Source organism: Numida meleagris, chromosome 1, assembly GCF_002078875.1.
Source record: "Numida meleagris isolate 19003 breed g44 Domestic line chromosome 1, NumMel1.0, whole genome shotgun sequence".
Lineage (NCBI taxonomy): Eukaryota > Metazoa > Chordata > Aves > Galliformes > Numididae > Numida > Numida meleagris.
Genome location: NC_034409.1, coordinates 73,211,612 through 73,237,251, shown reverse-complemented (window position 1 = coordinate 73,237,251; position 25,640 = coordinate 73,211,612). Strand labels below are relative to the sequence as shown.

Sequence of the window (25,640 nt, the reverse complement as noted above, 5' to 3'; positions counted from 1 at the left end):
TTGTTGGGTTAAATTTAGTTCGGCTGCAGTGTGATTAGCTAATGCAGATACTTGCCATTCAGTAGAGATAACTACAACTTAAGGTGAGAAGACAGCCATGACATATAAACCAGCAAACAGTTCATTTCTATTGATATCTGGTGCGAAAATTTTGCCAGTTAGTTGATGAATGTTGTAATTTGGAATGTATTGTACTGGGTATATAGTGCCTTCTCCAAGTATGTTGTCCAGCCCAGTTAAAGGGTAGGTATTGCCAGCCATATTGATCACAAAACCACAAAGAAACCCACAGTATCACATGCGCAGAAAACTTACTAGGACCCTTATTCAGGGTTTTGGGTAAGGTAGTGTTCTTACACCAGCTTTTGGTTAAAGCTCCTACCCACACATCAGTTCAATTTGAAGAATTGCTTGCAACACAATATGTCACACCCTCACCGTTAAAGGTGAGACTCAACCTACACCATTTTAATATTGTGACAGTCTGTCAGGTGATGAGGTTGTGCATGATTTCACATTTGGACTTCATCCATTATTTTGGCAGTTATTTCATTGACGGTTGGCTATCCATTTATGCTTACAGTTCTATTCCATTGAGGAGTTCCTTGTACAATAAAAATCAGTGTATTGACAAGTATTTTAGTGGGCTCCTGGGGGTTACAGAACCTCACTTTTCTAATAACAGCCCCAAGAAAAAAGGAGGCCACTCCATTCTGGCTCTACATGTACCTCCTATGTCCATTCTACCCTATGGTTACCAGGTGGTCTGAGACTAAGGAATGTCTCAAACTTGAGGAAATATACATCATTTTGTGGACAGTTTTTTATGTTTGAAAGATTTTCTTTGGAGTTATTTGCTTTTGAATGGGAGGGCCCAGGAATGTTTCTGGTCTGAAGGCTTGGCCTAGGCACAAATGTTTCTAGCTTGATACAGGAGATTGGAGATGATACCGTTATATTCTGCGAAGGCAAGATACAAGCTGGCGTCTCCCTGCTTCCTCTTATCTGCTGACTTAAATTTGCAAGACCTGGAAGACAGGAACAAAGGAGTTCCTGCTGAGATCCCAAAGCCAGAATCCATCACTCTAGAAGAGCAGGTTCAATCACTTTGGACTGTAAGTAAGAGTTTGTACTACTGTCATCAGTCATCGTCAACTGACCAACACAACATCCAACAACCCACCACTGCTGAAGATCAGCACCTGACAGTAAGACATAGCTGGATCAAGGAGTGGTGAACTGCTTTGCTGTGCTGTGTTTGTACATCTGTCTTTCTGTCTCTCTTGCCTTACTTTCTGTCTTTTCTCTTTATCTTATTTTATTCTTTCACTCTTTGTAGTAGCCATTACCTAATATTGTCTTACCTGTAATGCTTATTAATCGTAATTAGCAAATTAGCCAATTTTACCTCCAAGTAGAGTATTAGTTCTTGTTAAGAAAGCTCTCAATGAATTGATGTGTGTTATTCCTCTGAGTCTTGGATGACTCCATCGTGGTAGTGACCCCTGCTGACTGGAGAAGGCATGACTCAGGAGACAGAAAAACATTAACCTCCCTCAAAACCTACTGTGAGGGAGGGGACACTTTATTGGTGTAGCTGGCAGGATATCTCCAGAATAATGGTGTAAGAGGAAATTAGAGGAGATATCCTGAGAGTTGAGAGAGGAGAACATTGAATTGGGATGTACACAAGTTCTCCAGCAGATGATTATGGCTCAGTTTCAGCATGATGTGGACTGCTCCCCACTGTTAAAATTACTACAGAGCTATGGGGCATGTCTAGGCTGTCTTGCTCCAATTGCTGGAGATGGTTCAACATATACACATCTGGAGGAAGACTAAGGCATCAAAAGAGGCCAAATGCTGTCCAATGGAAGATGGGAAAGTTAGCGATAGTAAAAAGAGAAATCCTAGTGAACGGTTTATAAAGCAGGGATAGTCACCACCAGAGATCTAGTGAGGTATTGTTGGTCTGTAGGGGAGCAGCAAGCTGGTCAGTGATGTCTCATTGACCTGCAGGGCTGCAGTTCAGCAGAGGGGTTACCCATTCTACCTCAGGACTCTTCATGTTTTTATCCTCTTCATAGCGCCATGTTGGTTGTCAGGGGCACTTCTGTTTTGTTCCTCACGGGAAACGGTAGTTGTCAGAGGTACTTCTGTTTTGTTTACTGGGGCAAGAGCATGTCCATAGCAGATGTCCCTCTCATGTAATCAGCAGCTGATCATGCGGTAGTTGCTTGGTGAGATGCTAGGTATGCATATTGACTGTATGGTTGTTCTCTCCTCCGAGGTGACCCCCATAAGTCAGCTTGAATGTCCAAAAGGAGCTGCAGTGGAATTGCCAGGTCACAGCCTGAAACAATGGTTGAGCACCAGGTGAGAAGGCCTGGCAAACCTAGGGAGCTCAGATGCAAGCAATGCACCTGAATGACTGGAAGGGAGTAGAGCCTGGATCCCCCCCTCCTCACCTTCATTTAAGGGTTAGCAGCTGAGGGATTAGTATCTTTCTAGATAGAGATTGCACTCCTCTTGAGCTGTCACTGGTCATTGAAAGGAGTGAGCCAATTTTCCTTCATTACTTGTTATTGCTCTGTAGTGCCTGTATCCCATTCAAAGACACTGCCACTGCATTCTTTTGCCATATGTTATTGGTGAGTCAAGTAGGCATCAGACTCCTAAAAGTATTTCATTCTAATCATCCTGAAAAGGAGAATACTAGACATGACATTCCTAAAGAACATAATTGGATGGTTTGTTGGGGAAAAAAATACCTGTCTAGACAAAACCTTGCCAGGGCATATCCTGGGATTTCTAGGATCCTCGGATTATAGGATTGCCCCAGTGATAGAAAAATGGGGCCCGCTGTGGAATGGGGGCAATATTTATGAGTTCCTGGCCTGCATAGAAGAATATCTTCATGGCCTCAGTAAAGGTATACTGATTACAAAAGAACAAGGGTTGGCAGTATTCACTGTGGCGTAGCCACTGTTAATGGCTTTGAATTGATTGGATATATCAAATAACACTCTAGAAAATGAGAATCAATTACTATGCTACTGAGTTGAAAGATTTGAACAAGTTGCCATTCTAACAGGGGAAAAACCAAATCTGACCATCCTCCTGAGAAAAGTCAGGGTATAGCTGTCAGACCACAACACCTTATTACTTTTCCAAACAGGGAGAGACGAAGCAGCTAAGGGTAAAATTAGGATGCTAAATTTCAGGAAACCTAAATTCCAGCTCTTCGGGGAGTTAGTCAACAAAACACAGTGGGAAACTGTCCTCAAGGACAAGGGTGTAGAGCAGAGACGGCAGACCTTTAAGAAAGCTTTCCTCAGGGTGAAAGATGTCTCTGTCCCCAGGTGAAGCAAGTCAGGAAAGGAAGGCCAGAGACTGGTGTGGCTGAACCGGGACCTGTTGGTCAAACTGAAGAGCAAGAAGAAAATGCACAGGTAGTGGAAACAGGGACAGGTCCGGTGGGAAGACTATAAAGAAGTTGCTAGGCTGTGCAGGGATGGGGTCAGGAAAGCCAAGGCCCAGCTTGAACTGAACTTGGCTAGGGATGCCAAGAAGAACAAGAAAGGCTTCTACAGGTAGCTCAACCAGAAAGGGAAATTCCAGGAAGGTGTACCCCTGTAACGAGTGACACAGGAAGGCTGGTAACGACAGACAGGGAGAAGGCTGAGGTACTTAACAATTTTTTGCCTCTGTCTTCCCTGATAACCATTCATGACACAGCCCTCAAATGTTTTGTTGGTAGGAGGGGTTTGGGGAAGCAACATCTCTCCCACTGTAAGCAAAGATCAGGTTGGTGACCACCTGAGGAACCTGAACATCCACAAGTCTATGGGTCCCGATGAGATGCATCCCAGAGTCCCGAAGGAATTAGCTGATGTAGTCATCAAGCCACTCTCAATGATATTTGAATAGTCATGGCAATCAGGTAAAGTCCCTGGTGACTGGAAAAAAGGAAACATCACACCCATTTTTAAGAAGGGTAAAAAGGATGACCCCTGGAACTACCAACCTGTCAGTCTCACTTCTGTGCCAGGACAGATCATGGAGCAGATCCTCTTGGAATTTGTGCTAAGGCGCATGGAAGATAGAGAGGTAATACAAGAGAACCAGCATGTCTTTACCAAGGGCAAATCCTGTTTGGCCAATCTAGTGGCCTTTTATGTTGGTGTGCCCGCGTCTGTGGGCAAGGGAAGGGTCACTGATGTCTTCTATCTTGACTTCAGAAAGGCCTTTGACATGGCCCCCATAACATCTTTCTCTCCAAATTGGAAAGATATGGATTTGATGGGTGATCTGTTTGATGGACAAAGAACTGGCTGCAGGATCAAGTCCAGAGAGTGGTAGTCAATGGGTCAATGTCTGGATGGAGATCAGTGATGAGTGGTGTCCCCCAGGGGTCAGTGCTGGGACAGATACTCTTTAATATCTTCATCAGTGACACTGACAGTGGGGCCGAGTGCATCCTCAGCAAGCTTGCTTACGACACCAAGCTGTAGGTTGCAATCAACGCTCCACAGGCGCAGGATGCCATTCAGAGGGACCTAGACAGGCTTGAGCAGTGGGCCCACATGAACCTCACGAGGTTCAACAAATCCAAGTGCAAGATCTTGCAACTGAGTTGAGGCAACCCTCACTACCAGCTGGGGGATGAAAGGATTGAGCACAACCCTGCTGAAAAAGACTGGTGGATGGGAAGCTGGACGTGAGCTAGCAATGTAACCCCGCAACCCAGAAAGACAACAGTATCCTGGGCTGCATCAAAAGATGCATGACCAGCAGGTCGAGGGAGGTGACCGTGCCCCTCTGCTCTGTGCTGGTGAGGCCTCACCTGGACTACTGCATCCAGATGTGGAGTCCTCAGTGCAGGAGAGACATGGACCTGTTGGAGAGTGTTCAGAGAAGGGCCACAAAAATGGTCCAAGGGATGGAACACCTCTCCTACGAGGCCAGACTGAGAGAGATGGGGCTGTTCAGCCTGGAGAGCAGAAGGCTCTGAGGTGACCTAATAGTAGCCTTTCAGTACATAAAGGGAAGCTCCAGGAAAGAAGGGGACAGACTCTTTAGCAGGGTCTGTGGTGATAGAACAAGGGAAAATGGCTTCAAGCTTGAAGAGGGTAGATTTAGGTTGGATATAAGGAAAAAATCTTTTACTGTGAGGGTGGTGAGGCACTGGAACAGGTTACTTAGATATGTGGTTGATGCCCTGTGCCTGGAGACTTTCAAGGTAAGGCTGGATATAAGGCTCTGGGCAACCCGATCTAGCTGTGGTGTCCCTGTTCATTGTAGGGGAGTTAGACTAGATGGCCTTTAAAGGTCCCATCCAACTCTAAGGGTTCTATGATTCTATGAATTGTAGAGCACACGAAGTATATCACATGTATGTATTGAGCCCCATGCTTAGAAAATCCTTTGCATATAAATACATTGTGTAGACCAGTAAGGCTGAAGTTTTGACTAATTGCAGGACAAAATAGTAGGAATGTGAAAATCATAATCCCAAAGGAACTAGAGGGAAAACTGCTGAGTTGGCCTTAGCTAATTTCATGTATGCAAGGAACTTCAGCCTAGGATTGTAGGTTTAAGATGTTAATAAACAAAAGAGAAGGAAACAGCTCATCACTTTTCTAACTTTTTGAAGGATGTACTGCTCTGTTGTAGAGACATTATCTTTCTGGGAACACTATACTTTGGGTTTGTGTCTGAGAAGTAGAATCAAATGCATGTCCTTGAGTGATATCTAATTTATGTGAGGGACAAATTGTTCACAGATCAGGAGATAAATAATCTCTCCCCTGCCCCTTTGTTCAGTTTCTGGTGACTCTGTAATGCATGCAGATTTATGAAGCTTTTGTCTCTTTGACTAGCATGGTCTAGGGCTGCACTGCGGATTTCAAGTGGGGAGTGCCAGTTAACACCAACTGAAGTTATTGTCCTACAGCTATAGTATTATTATTCCTAGAAACTTTCTAAGTTTGCTGTACAGCAGGGAAATCTTTTGCTTTCACACTGTGCTGCAGATCCCTGGGCTTAAAGCACACAGCTCGGCTTGGAAGTCCTCATTTTGGCTATGACAAAAGGGGCTGCAGCCAAACAAAGCACTGAAGGGACTGCCATATGCAGTTTTGTGGTCTGGGAGCTAGCTGAAGACACTTATGGTAACACTAAAGAACCTTCATGTGCTGGTGACCTAAAAGATAACTCCTTGCAGTGCTGTACCTTTAGCTGGGATCTGTAATGTTCTCCTTTGCCTCCTAGTCTGAAATTGAGAATCCTATGAGCTTTCTGCCAGAGAAGGAGTAGTAGGAAGGATTATCTTTAATGATGCATACTTACATGGGGGAGCATTTATTTTATCTCGTGAATTTCCCAATGTGTGTATCATAAACTGTGCCAGGCAAAGGAACTGGGCATCACTGGCCCAGAAGTACATTGAAGCCCCTGTAACTCATACCAGACCAGGACAGATGTCAATGTTTTTTATTTCAAGCAAAATTTCTGGTCATTTCAAATGAGTCTATTTTGCTAGTTCTTGCTGAAATTTGTTTTACTCTGCTGAGTGCTACAAATTCAGTTCTGCTAGGGCAGCTGCCATGAGGGCAGATCAAGGCTTTAGCTTTTCTTGTAGTGTTCTGATATTAATGAAACAGCTCTGTATGGCATGAAGTTGGAGGAGGTGACTTGCAGCCTCTCACTGTGGTTGCCCCAAAGGGCAAGTAGACACCACTGCTGCACTACTCAGGGCTGCTTGTCAGCCTTCTAGCCAGCTGAGAATTCCTTACTTTTGTCATTGTACTGTGCTGCTGTGCTGTACTGTGCTGCTACTGCATGGTTCATTTGTTGTTTCAGCCATTATAGTGATCTTCTTTCTCTTAAAAAACTGTAATTGGTTTGTTTTCCCTGCCTTTACTTATGCCCTTAACACGTGTTACGTAGTAACTATGCAGTATAAATCTCATTCAGTGTTTTTCTGCATTGGGAAAATTTTGCCGCTTATACTGATTTTAGTGTTGGTCATCTCAAAGTCAATACCCTGCTTCAATACCAGCACTCTTAGCTGGTATAGCTCAGACTTTTCCTAGGAGTATGCTAGCCCAGATACTCCAAAGGGAAAGGATTAAAGATAGAGCTATGACCTTGCCAGGTGATATTTGCTTATACTGGTTTGAGTTTTTTTTTCTTGAACATGGGGAGGGTAGGAGGCAATGCAGAAGGAACTTTGCTAATCACGCGCTGTGTGTTATTTCTGGCGTTCTGATCCGGACTTTCAGGATCTGTCATGGGATGCACTTATTTTTGGAACTATTTGCAATCACTGTTTTGGCTTATTTGACGTTACTTATTCTGATTTTCACTGCTGGATCACTAATGGAAAAGTTAATGTGAATCTCAGTTGTGCAAAAATCACTGAAACACTCTTTCCCCCAGTTTGGGAGGAGGAAAACTGTCTTGTTTTGGACCAGAAGTTAGGATTTTAGTGGCTAACCACTGTTGCTTAGGAATAGCTGAAAAAAAATGAAGGAAAACATTTAAGGATGGGATTTCTGCCTCTACCACTCAATGGTGTAAGCCAAAAACTGTGTGATTCATCCTTTTAATAGCTTGTGATGGTCCAGACCTTTTTGGAGCTCCTTTTTGATATAGTGACGTGTCCTAAGACCTTCATAATGGTACTGTGTGGAAGAAGCAGATCCTTTTCCCCATTTAAAGGCAAATTCATGAGAATTTTGTTCAATGACTGCTTGCAGTCTTTGCACTGAAAGTAACAATGAATACTAATTTCTTGCTTACCTTCTTTGGGTCCTTAGAGATATGGCAGATGCTCCTCATATTTGCTTTCTCTGACTGATTTTCTAAGGCTGAAAGTTTCCACTCATTGCCAAGAAGTTACTCCCTACATCTAATCAATGTTTTATCTTTTATTTTTCTGTACTTACGTATTTCACTGTTTTTTGAGATAGATTGGCTGACAGCACAGGCAAAATTCAAGATGAAAATACACTTTGTTTTTATAGGGTTGCATAATGAGGTGTTTTTTTCTCCTTACCTATTACCTTTTTGACTACTACTGAGCAACAGAGCAGCTTAGATTCCTTTCCCATGAGTCTCTGCTTGAGAACTTCCTACTAACTCTCAAGGCATGTCTTCCATTCTAGCTATTGCATTTTAATGTAAACTGTCCTTCATTTGATTTTTGTGTGGCATTTGGGATTTGAGCGTACTCAAGATGCTTAGAGCACTTTCAGTCCTCAGAAAATCAATCAGTGGCTTTGCATGTGGAAATGATGTTTACAGAATTTTTTTTTTTTTTTTATAGAGTAAAATACTTCAGCTGAACATAGAGCAGGGCCAGAATCAGGCTGAAATTTTCAGATTAGTTGGCTATATTAAATCTATATGGTGACATTCTAGATAGGATTGTTTCCCTCTTAAAATGCAATTTTAAAGAACATTTCATTACTGAAGCTTGTTGGAATTACTTGTTTTGTTGTTCTTTTTTTCTTTGAATAAGAGGAATTCCTCATACAGGATAAGAGACATCTTACCTGTTTTCTATACCAACGGTTGCACCATTTCTGCCTGTTGTTCTGCTACAACTTTGGCTTGAATGCTATTTCACATGAGGGGTCTTCAGCTCTTTGCATGAAGTCATAGTAGGCTGACACTGGGTAAAGCCTTATCCTGCAATATTTAGCAGAGTTAGAGACTGTGTACTTACTGGTTCTTTTATTAAGAGATTCCTGGCTTTTACTATTGTGACAACTAATGATTTTTTGCATTTATTTGAAAAAATACATCAAAAAATGTTGTTTTTTTCTTCCCCCATAGATTTCTCTTCTTTGTAAATGCAGAGGAGCATTTCAGGAAGAAACCAGGGGAAGACTTATTAACCTTTCCCGGTACTTCACCAAAGTAATAGGAATTGCCAGGGAACCACAATGGAAGGGTACCTCTGAGCCATGGCTGTAGTGGATGCCAAGTTTCTGCACACGTGGAACATTTTCTTAGACATTCCATGGGACCTCCTCAAATGTTGTTGGGTGTGTCTTTGCATTAGTGTAGTGGAAGTGCTAAGTCACAGCTTGAAACAGTGATTGAGCACCTGGTAGGATGGCAGGGCCAGCCCAGGGGAGCTCAGGTGCATGCAATGCACCTGAGTGACAGGAAGGAGAAGAACCAGGATCCACCCCTTCCCAGATCTCTTTTAAGGGTTGGCAGTGGAGCCAAAGGTATCTTTCTGGAGATTCCTGTATACCTGAGGTCTTCTGAATATAAGCAGCTTCCTTTCCTTATTTCTGTGCCTATGGCTATCACATTTGAATGAGTTCTCACTTGCTGCAGTGTGGAATCTTGCTGCTCTGCTGTCATTGCTGTGATTTCTGTTGTGTTACAATTGCTATGAATATGTTTGGGACAAACTTTACTGCTACTGGAAAAAAGGTGGGAGCATCTAGCTGCGAAAATCCTGACAGGAAGTATTCATTTCTAAATCTTTTCCTGGGGCTTGTCATGTGGAAAGGACCATTTGTCTGTATTTCTTTCTTTCTGCCTGATGCTATATGGCATTTTAACATAGTTATCTCATGAGAGTTTTTACAAGAAAAAATACATATGGCTAACACAAGATTTCTAACTCTTCAACCCAAGTAGATTCATAACCTAAAGTGGCTTAAACATAATCCATTCCTATTTTGCAAGGATCAGCCTAGTTGCCTGAAGAAACAATAAGGAAAAAATAAGGAAAATTGCCTGGAGGGAGGAATGATTATAGCATAGAGTATCATGATGGTTTTTTTCTTTGTTAGTTCTTAGCTTTTCTTTATTATTTTTTATGCTATGCTTTTCTTTCTTTTTTTAAGAACTGTACATTTTGACTAACAAGGGATTATCATTTTCAGAATTAATGGCAAGATGTACAAATTCTAGGGCTCTCAAGAGGTGTGTTTTTTATTGTTTTGTGTTGATTTTCTGTGTTTGAAGTAAGGATCTGATTCTGTGGCAGAATGTGATTTACAGGAAAACATGTTGCCTACTAATCCCTTTGTTATTGCCAGTACCTATTGGAAGCTATGCAGCATGGGACATTGAAAGTAAAGTAAGGTATCATTTGCTCTGCATTTCTTGTTTGGTGTATGTTTACCCGCAGTGCTTATGCCTATCTCTGTAAACAATTATGTGCATGATTAACTTTTTACTACACATTATTTCAGAATATATCTCTATACATGCAAATTTAAGGACTGAACTTTTGTGTCTGTTTCATAAGAGTTTTTAATGGGAGAACAAAAGCACATCATTACTAGCTGTTTTTTTTTCCCCACCTTTAAATTGGTTGTTTACCAGGAAAAAAAAATGCTACATGGCACTGTGGTCATTGAGGCATGGAGCATCCTATTCTCTTTAACAATAATTCTTCAAACAAGCGTGCTATTGGCTCAGCCTGTGAGATTTATTGATGTACACATGAAAAATTTATTTCAAAGACTTATCTATCATGTCAGTTTTTAAAACTACTTCCTCCCATTGTAATTTTCTGGCATTTGAGACTACAGATTTACACGATAGCAATTTCAACTATTGTCTTGAGAATCAGACGGATGTGACGTTTGGTTTTTGTCTTTCCTTTTAAATGAATAACGAGTTCCTGGCTTGTACAAAAACAAGAAATTTCACCCCAAAGTCACTTCAGTCCCCTCTGAGGGAATGATGGTGGTGTAGGGTAAAGGTGGCGACTGGAGGAGCTTCTTTTTCGTGCGCAGGAGGAGTTTCATGTAGAAGAAGGTACACTTATTACCACTTTAACTAGAAATGAAAAAATTATAGAGGACCATATACTGCCGGATCTTACTGTTTGTATTTGTTAGTAGCATCTGCTCTACAGGGAAAAACTTCAAGCAGGCAGTTTAGAACTGGCTGCGACATAGAATACAAGATATAAAAGATAGGGGTTTTGTTTGTCCCTCCTTTATAAAAATTGAGGGGCTAAAAACCTAATGCAATACTGGATTCAGTCACAATTACATAGTGCATGCACTAAAGAAATTTAACTGAAACAAGTTGTAATGATACTGTTAAGCTTGCTAGTGTTTGTTGATGGATAGCCCTGTAACTGGTTTAGATAAGAGAGCTGTGTCTCTAGACCTAGTAGATAAGGAAGTTCTGCTGAGACTTTTTGCTAAGAAAATAAGGAGGTTCTGCTTGGAGTCTGTTACTGAATATGTAACATACCCCTGGGAAAACCTCTGCATGTGTAATGCATGTAATGTATATAAGCCAAAGATCTTCTGTGCAAGGCACGTATGATAGGAGGAGCTCAACCCCCATGCATCCAGTGCTGATAATAAAGAATGCCTGCTTTCTAACACTCCAATTTGAGTCTAAGAGAGTTTCCTGATCGGCTGATTTATCATACCAGCAAGTGTGTAATCTGAGATAATGTTTATTGTTTACTATTATTTTGCAGTCATATTCCCATGTAGTTGCCAGTTCTTAGCTATCTTGCAGAATTATGTCAGGCTGGCATTTGCACTGTTATATGACTGGGATTTATAACATGGTTTCCTTTCTATTATAAACAAGGCAAGATGCACTTTTATTTAGGTGGCTGTGAGCTGGACCTGCATAATTCTCATTAATGAGAAGTGTACCTATGAGCTGAAATCAGTTTTGTTCTATATAATGTATTCAAACATTTTATTGGAGGACTTTTTTTTTCTTAGGAAAGGGTGTATCTGACTCCCTGGCATTAATATATTAAAGTGTGGTATATTTAAGCCTCTCTGGTGGCTTATGTTCATTGAAATTAACTCACCAAGGTTGAGCTCCCTGCAGTTCTCATTGATGAACTGCTAATATCTTGCCACAAAACACATCTCTAATTCACTATGTGCATGAAACTCATCTCATACTGTTATTTTTAAAGACTTGGCATTACAGGAGGTTACTTGTAGCCATATGGCTACGGAAGCCAACATTCTGGTTGTAGAAGACAGGAGACAACGGTAAAACTGATTTTGGCAAAAGGAAGTTTTCACCCTGGCTTTCCAATCCTGCAAAATTCCTTCCTTTACTTCTCAACCTGTATCTTGAGTGTATTACCACCAAGAAATGGGAGGATTATAAAGGTCTGCCAGTCAGATCTGTGGGCTAGTGCAGAACCATTGTGATCCTTCCCTTTGATGTTAGGGAAAGATGCACATCTTATGTAGCAGGGTGACTTCTGCTGGGTTGGCTGATCTGGTTTGAGTGGCTTGCTTCTTCCTATCTGGTTGTTTGATAAATAACACAGCGTATTAAAGAGCTTTGTGTATGCAAACTTGTGTAAATCAGAATATGTGTGTATGTTAGGTTGAATTTCTTGTGGAAATTAGTGTACTCTTGCTTGCAGTGATATTTGAAAATGGGAACAAATAAGAGTTTATCTCCTAGATTATTTTATTTTAAGAGGCATGGATGGATAACTGAGTTACTGTGAAATTCTACATAAATTAAAGCTTTCTGAAATGGTGTAGATCCTCAAAAATAACTTTGCAAAAAAAGATTAAAAAATGGTGGGTTGTCATGAAACAGACTACACACCCCAAACTAAGAATATCCTAATGACTTGATTTCTGACAGATGCTCCTCTTGGCAGTGCTGACAGAGCTATTGCTGGTCACTGTAACAGGTAGGAAAACATGCTTGTTTCCTGATGCCTTGTAACTATGTAGGTTGCTCCAAAAGTAGTGCCTCCTTTTTATTGCCATGGAAACTACACAGATACAAAGAACACAATAGCTGTTGTGGTTATGACTATGTACATATAAACATGCATAACAAGTGATGCACAAAACAATTGCTCACCACTAGCTGACTGATGCCCATCTAGACCCCAAGCAGTGAAAGGTAAGATCAAAGGCTTCCCACAACTTTCAAAACTATCCTGCATGATGTCAGATGGTATGGAATATCTCTTTGACTAATTTGTCAGCTGTCCTGATTCTGTCCCCACTGAGCTCCCTGACCCCTTAAGCCTCCAAGCTCCTTGTGTTCCTCCTCAGTGGTAGGACAGTAGAAAGAACTGATTGTCCTTTGCACTGCTCAGCAACAACTACAAACACTGGTGTGTTATCACCATTGTTATTCTCCTCAAACAGAATATAGTGTCATACCCAACATTCTTAATTCTCTCTCAGCTGAAACTTAGACATTAACACTACTTTGTAGCTGAGAATTTGCTCTATAAAACACTGTTTTTCAACATAGCCACCACCATTAGCTATGCACTTTTGCCAGCAATGAGTAAGAGCCTTCATGCTGTGCTCATAAAACAAAAAAAAAAAAAACAAACACAAACCTGCATGGCTGTCTGAAATGTCTTTTCTTTTAAATCACTGTCACCATGGCTGCAACACATCACCCACCTCCTCACTGTGCTGACATCCACTGTTTGGTCTCCATGAATGTTGAGCAAGTGTTGATAAATGTTAATGGGTGCAGTTTTTTTCCTTATGGAGGAATTCAGTTCCTCACCTTTGCTTCACATCCAGTTCCATGTCAGACACCATTTTGTCAGACTGCCCCTCTGCTGCTATCTGTCGCGTGGTCACAAAATTTAATGGATTGCTGTTGGGAAGGTTCAACCTATATCTCCATACCACCATCTGCCTCTGACGTTGTGGGCCAACATAATAAGATAAAAGTTGTTACTTTCAGAGCAGTTATCATATAATGTATTATCATTGTTTCTTCTGCAAGACTTTTTTCCCTCCATTTACACGTCTAATCCTGCGGTCCTCGATCAGGCAATGTTCTCCTGCCACTGGAGACATCATAAGGTTGTTCTCTTTGGCTATCTAACTTTAAACAAGTACTGTGTAGGGTCGCTAGGGCTATAATCAGTGATGTCTGGCTTCCCATATTAGGGGACTTCGCTATTACCCTATTGAATTTGATGAGATTGCAAGCAGATACAAATATATGAATGTGTGGCATTCTTTAAAGCACTGAAATTAGCTATGCCAAGCTTAGGTCAGTAGAACTACAGAGAAAAAGCCTTTTCACTGATGTATATAACAAAAAAATCTATTCCTGATCATATGGGCTATAATGTCAGGTATACAGTCTACCTAGAAGCTAGAGGTAAAGGTCTAGGACAGATCATATTCAGTGGTAAAAAATAAATAATAATAATAATAAAAAAATAAAAATAAATGGCAGCAGATAAATTCTTCAATCGTGAAATTATCATTTTACTTTGTAAGTTATATTGTGTTTTGATATTCAGGATCATCAGGTTCTTTGCTTCAGGAGTCATCAGTTTCCCGTTGCAGCCTTTTTGGGAATGATCACATCAAAACCTTTGATGGTTCTTTCTACAGTTTTGCTGGCGACTGCAGTTACCTCCTTGCTGGTGACTGTCACAAACACTCCTTCACACTCTTGGGTGAGTCTGAGCAAGATATAAAGTAGTAACACTTGCAGAATATTGTAGGCATGTGACACTACCCTGTGCTGAGTTCTGTCACTGAGAAGAAAAATAATGTTGCCCTCTGTGAGACAGGCTAAACCACCACATTAAAAAAACTTGAGTTTTCTTCTGAAATTAAGAAATTTTGTCACTTTGGCTTCAATTATCCTTTACTAATGTAGCTCACTAAGCTGTCAAGAAAAAGATATTTTTCTTAACTGATTCCTCTAATGAGGGAAGGTGAGATTTCTTTTAATTTTGAATTTTCTAGAGGAAAGTGATTTTTAAAGCTGAATACAGAAATAGGAGCCACATTCCCCTGTAAAACTGATTTTTATCTGTATGTTATATCATCATATTAAGAAAAATCCCATACAGCAGGACAAAAAGCTTTTGAAGTAGCATGAATCTTTGCAATGATATTCTTAAAGACATGGAACATAGTGTTTTGATTCTCTTTTCATCTGTTGCGTTTTCACCAAACTCTTTTGGTAGGTATTTTTATATTTGCTAAGAACTTTTCTCTATTAACTGTAGTTTAAGATGACTTTATGCTGAGTAAGGAAATTGAAGTAAACTCATCCCATCATCCTGAAAAATCATTTTGTTCCTTAAGCTGAGAAACTCAGTACAATTTTCTTTCTGTATGTGGAAGAATTCATCAGTATATGTCAAGTATGGATTCACTGAAGTGTTTTATGTGACTAGTTAGACCTTAAACATGCTCATAGGCTTTATCTTTATATTAGGAACATAAGCATAGTATAATCTGTTTTTGCTTCCGTTCTCAGCATAAGTGTGTAGATTTGTTTTTGTTTTGGACATCTGGCCATGAAATGCAATCTGCATTGCTGAGTAAAGCATCCCAGTCTGAGCAGAACTGGCTACCTCAGAGCAGTCTGATCTCCTGTCTAGAATGCATGCTGCATTGTGCAAGCAACTGCAATAAAGTCAGAGCTAGGCAATGGACAAAAGCAGAGGAAGGATGTCTCAATTCTCCTAATCTGTCTTGGAATATGATAATTTGTCTCCATAACTGTGTTTCTGCTTTTGAAAAACTGGGAGTGAGGTAGCTCTGCTCAGTTGGACAACTAATATTAGCCTTAAGCTCTTAAAGACCAGCTGAGATGGTTAGAGGGCTTATCAAGAACGAAGTTATCCAGGCTTAGTTCTTCCCTCAACTCAGTAGATTCCACTCTCTTTTCTTACTGTTGAGCTATGGATGTTTTGGTTGTTTTGGAGAGAAGACTAGGAAGTGAAAGAGTAGGGATCAGAGTGGATGACTGATTCATCTTCTTGGGAACTCTTCTAGTATGCATAGTAGGATGGGGAATTCACTGACTAGAAACAGTAATGGGAAAAGCGTGAGTCCACAGCTAGAGGCTGTGCAGCTCAGAGGTGACAGTACCAACCCTTATCTAGGGACTACCTCTGTATTTCACGTTATCTATTTCATCTTATAATTGCTTAGAAGGCTCTTGAAAATGGTAGATGATATGTTTCCAGCACTGTAACATATTGTTACAAGTACCCTTTGCTTGTATCACATCTCTTCAGGTAACTACAAGGATGGGGAGAAAATTGGTTTCTCTGTATATCTTGGAGAATATTTCAACCTTCGCTTCTTGTTGGACGGAACTCTGATGCAGGAAGACAAAAGGTACTAGTACTACCGGAACAGCAAATATTCCAGCAGGGGGAAAAAAACAATGTGCTTAGTGTCATGTTCTGAGAACCTGTTATTTTTCATCACAGGGTTTCCATACCTTTTGCTTCCAATGGCATATTTATAGAGAAGGAGGCAGGTTATTATAAAATATCCAGCAGTGATCATGGCTTTGTGGTGAAGACTGATATCAGTGGGAATATTCAGATATTCCTTCAAGAAAAGTACTATAATAAGACCTGTGGGCTGTGTGGAAACTTCAATAAATTTGCTGAAGATGACTTCAGAACTCAGGAAGGTAAGACTAAGGCTCAGTGCTTGTACTGTGATGTACTCTGTGCACCTTCCCTGATGGGTGACTCACAATGATTTTGCTGATCTGGAAAAATGTTTCCACAAAAATGTCAGGTGCTCATCTTGATGAAATGAAAAGCTGTCCAAGTTCTTTTATCTTCCCTTCCTTGTAAAGGGATTGATGTAATCTCATAGAATCTCATTCCTGAGCGAAACCCAGTGCTCTGAATTTAATGCTTAAGAACCTTGAATGATGAAATACCAAGATGAAACTCTGGGCTAAATTATGTGCAATACAGGGATGCTGGGGAACAGATGAGAAAATCCAGCAAAAAAGATATGAGAAATACTCACTGGTTCAGCTTTTAAAAATCAGTTAGACAGTGAAAAAAAAGAATAGGTAGTGTTTCAATAGCAGAATATTAAATCCAAGTTGTTGCTCCTGGCGGACTTATACATGGATAAGGCACAGGATGCTTCTATAAAGTGCTTACCTTTTTCCTCCCAGATGGGTTGCTGTGTGAACCTTATATCATGGCAGCTTCTAGCGGGAAGGAGAGACAAGATTGCTTTTGTTGCTCTCTGTGCCTTTATTTGAAGTCTGTCAGTACGAGTGAAGATTAAGTGTTTTGGAAAAGTCGTGAACGTAGCTTTTAAGGACCATTTTGATTTAACACATTTAAGAATGCTTGATAATTATTAGCATGCACTATAAAATACTTAGAGTAAAATAAGTTCATTAATTAGTATGTTAAATTGACAATGAAAAGTATGTCTTAAAAATAACTGATGTATAAAATGAGAGAGGCAAAACAATGTGGAGAAGAACCTGACACTGCCCTGGGGATGCCTATTACTGATGCCTAGGATTCATAAGCATGGCTTCAATGTATAGATGAAACTGTTTTCATGTATCTTCAAGTGACTGATAAGGCTTTCAGCAATGACAGTAATAAGAAACAAACTCATCTTACAGAATTGCTCAGCCGGGCTTAGTGACTTTGATGTGCTGAGATATAAAGTTAACATCTTGAGACAATACCTAATAATAATTTAAGGCCAAGTGTTGGGGCCTGCATTTTGGTCACAACAACCCCAGGCAACCCTATAGGCTTGGGGAGGAATGGCTGGAAAGCTGCCTGACGGAAAGGGACCTTGGTGTGCTGATGGACAGTCGGCTGAATATGAGGCAGCAGTGTGCCCAGGTGGCCAAGGAGGCCAATGGCATCCTGGCTTGTATCAGGAATGGTGTGGTGAGCAGGACTAGGGAAGCAATCCTGCCCCTGTACTTGGCACTGGCGAGGCCTCACCTCGAGTACTGTGTTCAGTTTTGGGCACATCAATACAGAAAGGATGTTGAGGTGCTGGAGCAGCTCCGAAGAAGGGCAACAAGGCTGGTGAAGGGCTTGGAGAATATGCCCTATGAGCAGTGACTGAAGGAACTGGAGCTGTTTAGTGTGGGGAAGAGGAGACTGAGGGAGACGTTATTGCTCTCTTCAAATACCTGAAAGGTGATTGCAGCGAGAGTGGGGTTGGTCTCTTCTCACTGGTGACAAGACAAGGGGAAATGGCCTCAAGTTGCACCAGGGAGGTTTAGGTTGGATATCAGGAAAAACTACTTTACAGAAAGGGTTGTTAAGCACTGGAGTATGTTCCCCAGGGAGGTGGTTGAGTCACCATTCCTGAATGTGTTTAAAAACCGTTTGGATGTGGTGCTCAGGGACATGATCTAGTGGTGGGTTGTTAGGGTAGTATGGTTAGGTTGCGGTTGGACTTGATGATCTTGAAGATCTTTTCCAACCTGAGAAATTCGACATTCTATGATAACAGAAAGTGAGACTACTATAAATGGTAAGAGCAGCAAAGGAGGAGACTATATTGCCTTGCCTTGTTAATATATAGGATATGCCCTTCTGCTGCTCATGTTTATACCTTTTGTGCTGTATTTAACATTCTTGAGAAGGTATCCTCCCTCTTATAAAAGGAGCACTTTCCCAGCTCTAGATTTCTGATGTGATGAAGTACGTGGCAGGGTTGCTTCTTGGAAGAGCTAGAAAATAGTAGAGAAGGTGATGAGAGTATGAACAGCTCTTCTTGTATGATAAAGACCGTAACTTCAGTAACATGTATGGACATGCAGATCTGTGCTTTTAACCTGAAAAACAACCAATCTGATCTAGAATTAATCGTGTTTGAAACTGTTGTATCAGTTACCACAACCCGGCACTTTTATCTCCTTGACAGCTCTGTTGGCAGGGTAGTCCATGTGCACTCCTCCTGATGTGCTCCAATTAAAATCAGCTTTGGATTTATTCAGACCATTTCTTAAGATGCTGAAGCTAACTTTCAGGTGAGGGGCAGCATAAGCGGCTAGTAAAGGTAATATTCATTAGAAGGAAGGTCTAAGCAGGGTATACTATAAAACTATGCTGTTCTTCAGCTGCGGTCTTTATTTGTTCTCCTTTTAGCCTGATTAGATCTTGTGAAAGTCAGAGCAACCCAGGATATGAGCTTGGTACAAAATCTTAGTGATCTGAAGACACAGAGGGGTTGACTTAAGGTTGGCTGCAGATAGAATCTGGCTATTCTGTGTATCCATAGCTTTCTGTTAAAATCTAGGCACATTTTACCATTAGTTTGGGTCCTAAGTTCTTATCCATCCATGAAGGCATTTGATAGGTCTGTATTCATAATAAATATAGTAAGATTTGTGAGCTCCATACTTGAACGTATTGGAAGTACAACAGGTTTTTCAGCTGAGCAAGCGACTCAAGATATTTTAGTCTTCAAATTGATTTAAACTGATATGGTAAGCTGTGGGCTAATAGTCCTCTAAGTAAGAGCCACTGTCTATGAGTGCAGTGGAAGGAGAGCTGCTGCTGAAGTGTTTCTCTGCCTCTCACAGGTTGTAGCTCACACGGTTTAAAAGCCAGTGCAGGAGTTTTATATCACTGCCTATGCAGAAGGGAACTCATGTGATTTAATGACCTGTTTCTAGGGATTGTTTGTGGCACCAGATGATCACATCCTAAATGTGTGCTAAAATCTGAATCGCTATGGACTGAATCTAAACCATAATCTCATCTGTTCCTGGAATATCATTCTTTTTGTCACAGTTGCAACAAAATGACAATGCTTATGTTGAAAAACAAATAAGAACACAATTCTTCCATATTTTAAGTAAAAACCAAATACCTCTAATAATACAGGTCACTTTTGCTCAGAAGAAGGGTTAGTTTGATTTGACGTGACTTGCTCTTTTAAAAAGTGGATTACGATTTAGAATTTCACTAATTTATATTGGATTATATTGAGATGGTGGGTAAGATAAGAGGGGAATTTCTTCTGTGTCTTTGGACATTACTTATTTAATTGCTGTAAATGGTTGTTATTATTTAATTTGGTACCTTTATTCTCCTCACACTAGTTTTCACCCTGTCAAATGGTTTTGGGCCAGTTTGGCCCAGCTCCATGACTAATGAGGTGGGGAGGACTCATAGACCCCCGCCCCTGGAAAGGGGAAAGAGGAGTAGGGAAAAGCTAGGGAGAGAGGCCTAAAAACAAAACAGTGGAAGCAAGCTAAGGGAGAAAAACTAATTTACTAAATATGATAGCAAAATACGAGATAACACAATAAAATACAATATAATTGGAATTGAAGCTAATAAACTAAATAAAATAAGAGTGTCCAAAATCTAAGTCCTTACTCTAATGCTGAAGGTGAGATTGCTAGGGAGCGCACACCGCAGAGACAAGCAGTAAAAGAAGGAAAAAAGGGACAGTCTAGTGACTTGCAAGCAGTTTTTTCTTTCCCTCTAAATGGAAGATGGAAGTGGAACATTTAAATCCTCTGGGATTTGTAGTTGTTGTTCTCTTCTGAGAACAAGGTGCCTGGAAATATCAACAATCCATGGAACTGGAGCATTAACTCTTTAACTCCCAATACACTACATGATGTTATGATGTGGAATACTGATAACAAAAAAAAATCATAAAACCTTGACAATCCTTAGTCTAATCTTTGCAATCTGTGGTAAATTGAAGGGTTCCCTTCCTGCTGTTTTTATTTTTAAGTGCCTAACCTACATTATATTTATGAGTTCATAATATCTAGGTTAAAAGAAAAAAAAGTCAAATCTGCTGTCTTTATTACACCCACCCTTAGCAATCTCTGTGTAGTTTTCATGACTCCCTTTAGATTAGGAATGGTCTTAATGTTTAGTAAATTATTTTTGTATTTAGCATACAGCACATATCTAACATTTTATTATAAAAAATTGAGTAATCTTATGTCACATAGAATATTATATCAAATATAAAAATGTTATATTTAGTTAATATTTCACCATTTTTCTAGGTACAGTGGGGGTCATGTTTCAAGATATTCTCAGTATAATATATCTTTGGAATGTGTTAACAGTAAGATCTAATATTCTCACATGAAACACAGTGAAGTCACAGAACAGAGGAAGAGTTAGAAAATTAGCTATTTCGAAGCAGATACCCATCAAACAGAAGCAGACCCATAGTCAGCCAGGCCAAAATCCTAGGAGGCAACTTGAGGCAGCAATCTTTTTCTGGGAGTAACCCCACCCTTGGGTGGAGAATAAGAAGCAGCAGTGTGCCTTGAATTTCCCATGAAGCAAAAGCCGTGCAGATTAATTCACAGTTGTCCAACCTTTTAGCTTTCCTGAGCAGCATTAAGCGAACAGGAATTGCCATGGGCTGCATATAAAATATATAATAAATGTAATGTATATAAGTAACAAAACTTATTTTTACATATTTGTATTAAAATATAAAAGATGGAGCAATAAAAACATAAAACTAGTATAATATTTGACTTTGTTTTTGTGGAACTAATGCATAAGGCTGTTTTGATGGCAGTGGTTGCCATTCCTACTGAGTTCTCAAGGTGTTTGTCAGATTTTTGAAGAAATATTACTCCTTCTGTGCTTCATCCTTGACAATAATTGTTCCCAAATGTACATTCTGCCAAAAAGCTATGTTATGAATAAGGTGTGACTGTGAAGCAAGGAATATTTTTCCATGGGAAGATAGAGCTTATGAAATTCTGGAAAAAAGAGACATGACCAATTTTTTCTTTGAGTTGAATATCTGATTGCATCTCTGTACATTCCAGGTAAAAATGTATCAGTAATATATTAATGTTGACTGGAAATGGAGTCACAAATACACAAAAAAAGATGATTTTTTTCAGAAATCTTGAAACCTAGTCTCAAATTTCTTTATCAAAATGGAGAGAATGGCTGCATATTTTTCACTGTTCACAGGACTGTGTTTAGCTAATGTATCAAAATGCGTGAAATTATTCGACAACTTGAGCTTGCCATAATTTAAGTTTCATTTCAAATGTTGTTATTGTCTGAAACATAGCACAGATAATGCCATTTTTTCCTTGAAGATGTACGTTTAACTCATTTAAATGAGTGGTAAAATCCACCAAAAATGCTAAATCTGTGAGCCATTTTTAATCATCACACTCTGGCACAAAGTTTCCTTTTGATTCCATAAAGGACTTACTTCCACTTTGCGCAGAGCTTTTTAGCATTTTACTGCAACTTAGCCACCTTCCATCAGAAAAGTAAACAATGACTCCAAGAAAATTACTTTGATGTATTTTTTCACTCCTTCATGCAAATCAAGAGATTTAGTTGTCTTTCCAATGGCAACAAATAAGCCTTTTCTACAGTGACATTATATTAGTTATCAATAACTCTAATGAAAATGGCAAGTTGAGCCCTATTTGTAGGATTGGTATTTTCATCTACAGCCAAAGCACAACATTTGAAATTAGCAGCTTTACTTTCAAAATTTTTTTCAATAGATTTTTCCTATTTCTTCAGTTTACCTGGCTGTAGTCTGGTGAGACGAGCTGATTTTAGAAAAATCTTTTTTTTTTTTTTTAATCAGGACACACATTATCTGTTGTGCTTTCCATACACTGCTTAACAAACTCACCATCAGGAAACAGTTTTTTTGCAGTCAGATTGGTTATCACATTAACTAGCTTTTATAACTTTTTTAATATATATTTTTTTGAGGTGACAGGCTGCTATTTTTGTCTTTACAAAGCATTCCCTGATATGCAATAAGTTTGACAGCATGTTTCTGTATATAACGTCTTTCCAAATTGTAGTCTTTAAATACAGACACAATCTCCTTGTGAATTAAGTATAGTGCCATCTTAGTTGTCAGCACTGCATTGTGCCGGCCTCTCTGCATCCTGAGGCCAGGCCTGGCCACTGGGCAGGGCAGAGCTGCTGCCATGGTGACGTGACAGCAGGGAGTGTGGGCTGCAGTGTGAGCTGAGCTGGGCTGCGGTTTAGACATGCCTGGATTAATGCCTTCAAACTTGCTCTTAAGCTAAGTGAGTGCAAATCTAGCCATGTCTGGACCAAGAGCTACTTGTAATACTGCAGAGAAGCCTGTTTCAGGAAAAGTTCCATAGTAAGATTAGTTACGGAGTATGTTAAGTTTCTTTTAAACAAGATTTATTTTCACAAATCAAGAAAATGAAGGTTAACTGTGATCAGGAATACTAATACTTACATTGGTTCATGAGAGCAGCTTTGTTTTGTTTGCCTTTCTAGTCTCTACTGTCTTGTGACAACTTCAAAATAGTATGACAATGTCTAAATGTGCCTAGGTTTCTGCAGAATGTTTTTGACCAGTAAATAACTTCCAGCATGCTCATACAGAGGTAGGAAATGCTGGAAGCTGCCTTCTGCAGGCTTTGGTCTGTCCTGCTGCACAGGGATGGATTTTACAAACCCCTCGCTGTGCGGGTCCAGATCGAGGAAGGTGGCTTTCATACTTTCAGGCTATTTGGAATTGAATTTCTTTTAGTACTGCAGATTTTAAGAACAGCTTTCACCAGCCTATGGCATTTATAATAGCTAATAATGACCTTTTCTTACCCAGCCCCCTAAAAAATTGTGTTTCTCCTCTTGTTGATTCACAGGAACCCTTGTGGGAAACAGCTATGATTTTGCAAACTCTTGGGCATTGCGCAGTGGAAGTAAATTATGCAAGAGAGTGCAGACTCCAAGCAGCATGTGCAACATTTCATCTGATATTGCAGAGAAGGTTTGTGCCACAAGATACCATTCAAGTTTTTGACCTCACCTACCTGGAGGCAGCTAGTCTTCTCTTTGACAGGGGAATGTAGATATTTTCTTGAGTCCTACAGCTGATATAGTCCTCCATCAGCAAGTGGCTAGGATGCCAGGTGCAGGAGATGCCTGTTTAGGATTTCAGAGGTACAGAGTGATCTGCAGTAGCTATGCAAAGCACTGCTTTTGCTACCATGTGGCAAACAAGTACCACAGAATGTGGGGATCAGTGCTTAGTCTGGTAGGAGCATATTTAGGAAGCATATGGTGCAGCAGTCAGGCATGTGTTGGAGGTGGCAGTGATGTAGCATGCCATGCTGTGGTGTGGGTGCTCCCAGCGCTCTTAAGGCTGGGCACAGGATGCAGCTGTGCTCCCTTGTGCAGTTTAGATCCTACCTGTATTTATTATATCTACAAATCTAGCACGTATTGCCACCTCTCCACCCTCTGAGAAAAAAAATCCCAAACCTAACTTAAGCTCCAAACAGATAAACAACTCATTTGAGCCTGAGGTGTGAGTTGTTGCCAAAGGTACTCCAGTGTTACTTGGGAAAAGTGTGTTTAATGGATGTCTTTAGAGTTAGGCAAGCAACTCCTTCTATTATCCTGTGAGCAGGAAAGCATTGCATAACATCTGTTGCCACCACCACCACAAACAGCATTTGTGAGTGTGTTGCAGTTGATACCCTTGTGCATCACTAGAGCAGGGAGATGCTTCAGTAAGGCTTTCTTAACAGAGAAGATCATCTCTGTAGTTGTGTATGCTTCATGCCATCCTGCTGTTTCCCCTGCCAGGTGGAGGACTTCAGTTACACGTACAGATACTAGCTCTAACTAGCTCAGCTAATTCTGTGATTCTTTTATTTTATAAGCCATAAACAGGCCAGGCAGATACACACTGATGGTCACTAGATCAGTCTCTTCCAGGCTGAACAGTCCCAGGTCTCTCACTTTCCTCATAATGGAAATGCTCCATAACTCAAATAATCTTTATAGCCTTCCACTGGACTTTTTCCAGTAGTTCCCTGTCTTTCTTGAACTGGGGAGCCCAAAACTGGATACAGTACTTCAGATTCGGCCTCACCAGGGCAGAGTAGAGGGGGAGGATAACCTCGCTTGAACTGCTGGCCATGCTCTTCTTAATGTACCCCAGGACACCATTAGTCGCCTTCACCACAGAGGCATACTGCTGGCTCACAGTCAACCTGTTGTCCTTCAGGATGCCCAGGTCGTCCTCCACAGAGCTCCTTTCCAGTAGGTCAACTCCTAACCCATACTGATGCATGTGGTTCCTCCCCAAGTGTAGGACCCTATACTTGCCCTTGTTGAACATCGTAAGGTCCTTTCTTCCCAGTTTTCTAGCCTGTCCAGATCTTGCTGAATGACAGCAAAACCTTGCTGTGTTAGCCACTTCTCCCAGTATTGTATCATCAGCAAACTTGCTGAGGGTGCATCCTATTCCTTCATCAAAGTGAAGAAGCAAGATGAAATCCAACCTGAGGAGTAGACTGCAATTAATGTGAGTTGTTTTTCTTACAGATCGCATTAAATATTGATCCTTTCTTGGGCAAAGTTTGCTCACCTACAAAAATACTAGCTGGATGAAATTATCTTCTCTCTATTGTCAGTTCATGAGCTCCCAGTATTTAATGTTGGCTTAATTTATTCCCTCTGCAAGAATGAACACAGAGCAGTTAACAGAAGTCCAGCCAAATTAGTGGTTGGTAAAGAATACTGAGCTTTCTAATAGCTTGCTTTATTTGCTTGCTTGTGATCTCAGAATGTAAATCTTCTCTGTCTCCCAGTCCCCCCCCACCAGGCAGTCAGCTTATAGGTAGGAAAACAGCAGCTCTGCTTCAGTCTTTTTCTCCTTCCCTGCCCCACACACTGCAAAGCTACAGTCCTCTATGTCCCTGCGCCACAGATACTCAGCCACCATCCTTAAGGAAATGGCTTTGGATTCCTTATCCTGGAGCCTAAAGTGGTGCATTGGTTTATAACTAAGTTCAGAAGAATTTGGAGGTGGTGAACTTTGTGTTGTGCCTCATTCAGTTTCATTTTGTGAATCTACTCTCAAGCT

General features: G+C 40.5%; 1 protein-coding gene across 2 annotated transcripts in view; it reads left to right on the top strand.

The window, feature by feature from the left end:
- The window catches only part of VWF (von Willebrand factor), a 159,801-nt gene continuing 143,427 nt past the window's right edge, over positions 9,267 to 25,640 (top strand). Inside the window, exons 1-6 of one of the 2 annotated variants that reach the window (XM_021393568.1) lie at positions 9,267 to 9,456; positions 12,634 to 12,682; positions 14,282 to 14,440; positions 16,022 to 16,124; positions 16,220 to 16,428; positions 23,410 to 23,534. In XM_021393568.1, coding sequence (XP_021249243.1) covers positions 9,337 to 9,456; positions 12,634 to 12,682; positions 14,282 to 14,440; positions 16,022 to 16,124; positions 16,220 to 16,428; positions 23,410 to 23,534 — 765 coding nt within the window. In that variant the 5' untranslated portion in view covers positions 9,267 to 9,336. Of the gene's footprint in view, positions 9,457 to 10,652; positions 10,798 to 12,633; positions 12,683 to 14,281; positions 14,441 to 16,021; positions 16,125 to 16,219; positions 16,429 to 23,409; positions 23,535 to 25,640 lie in introns of those variants that run through there. The other variant, XM_021393577.1, reaches the window with a different exon arrangement.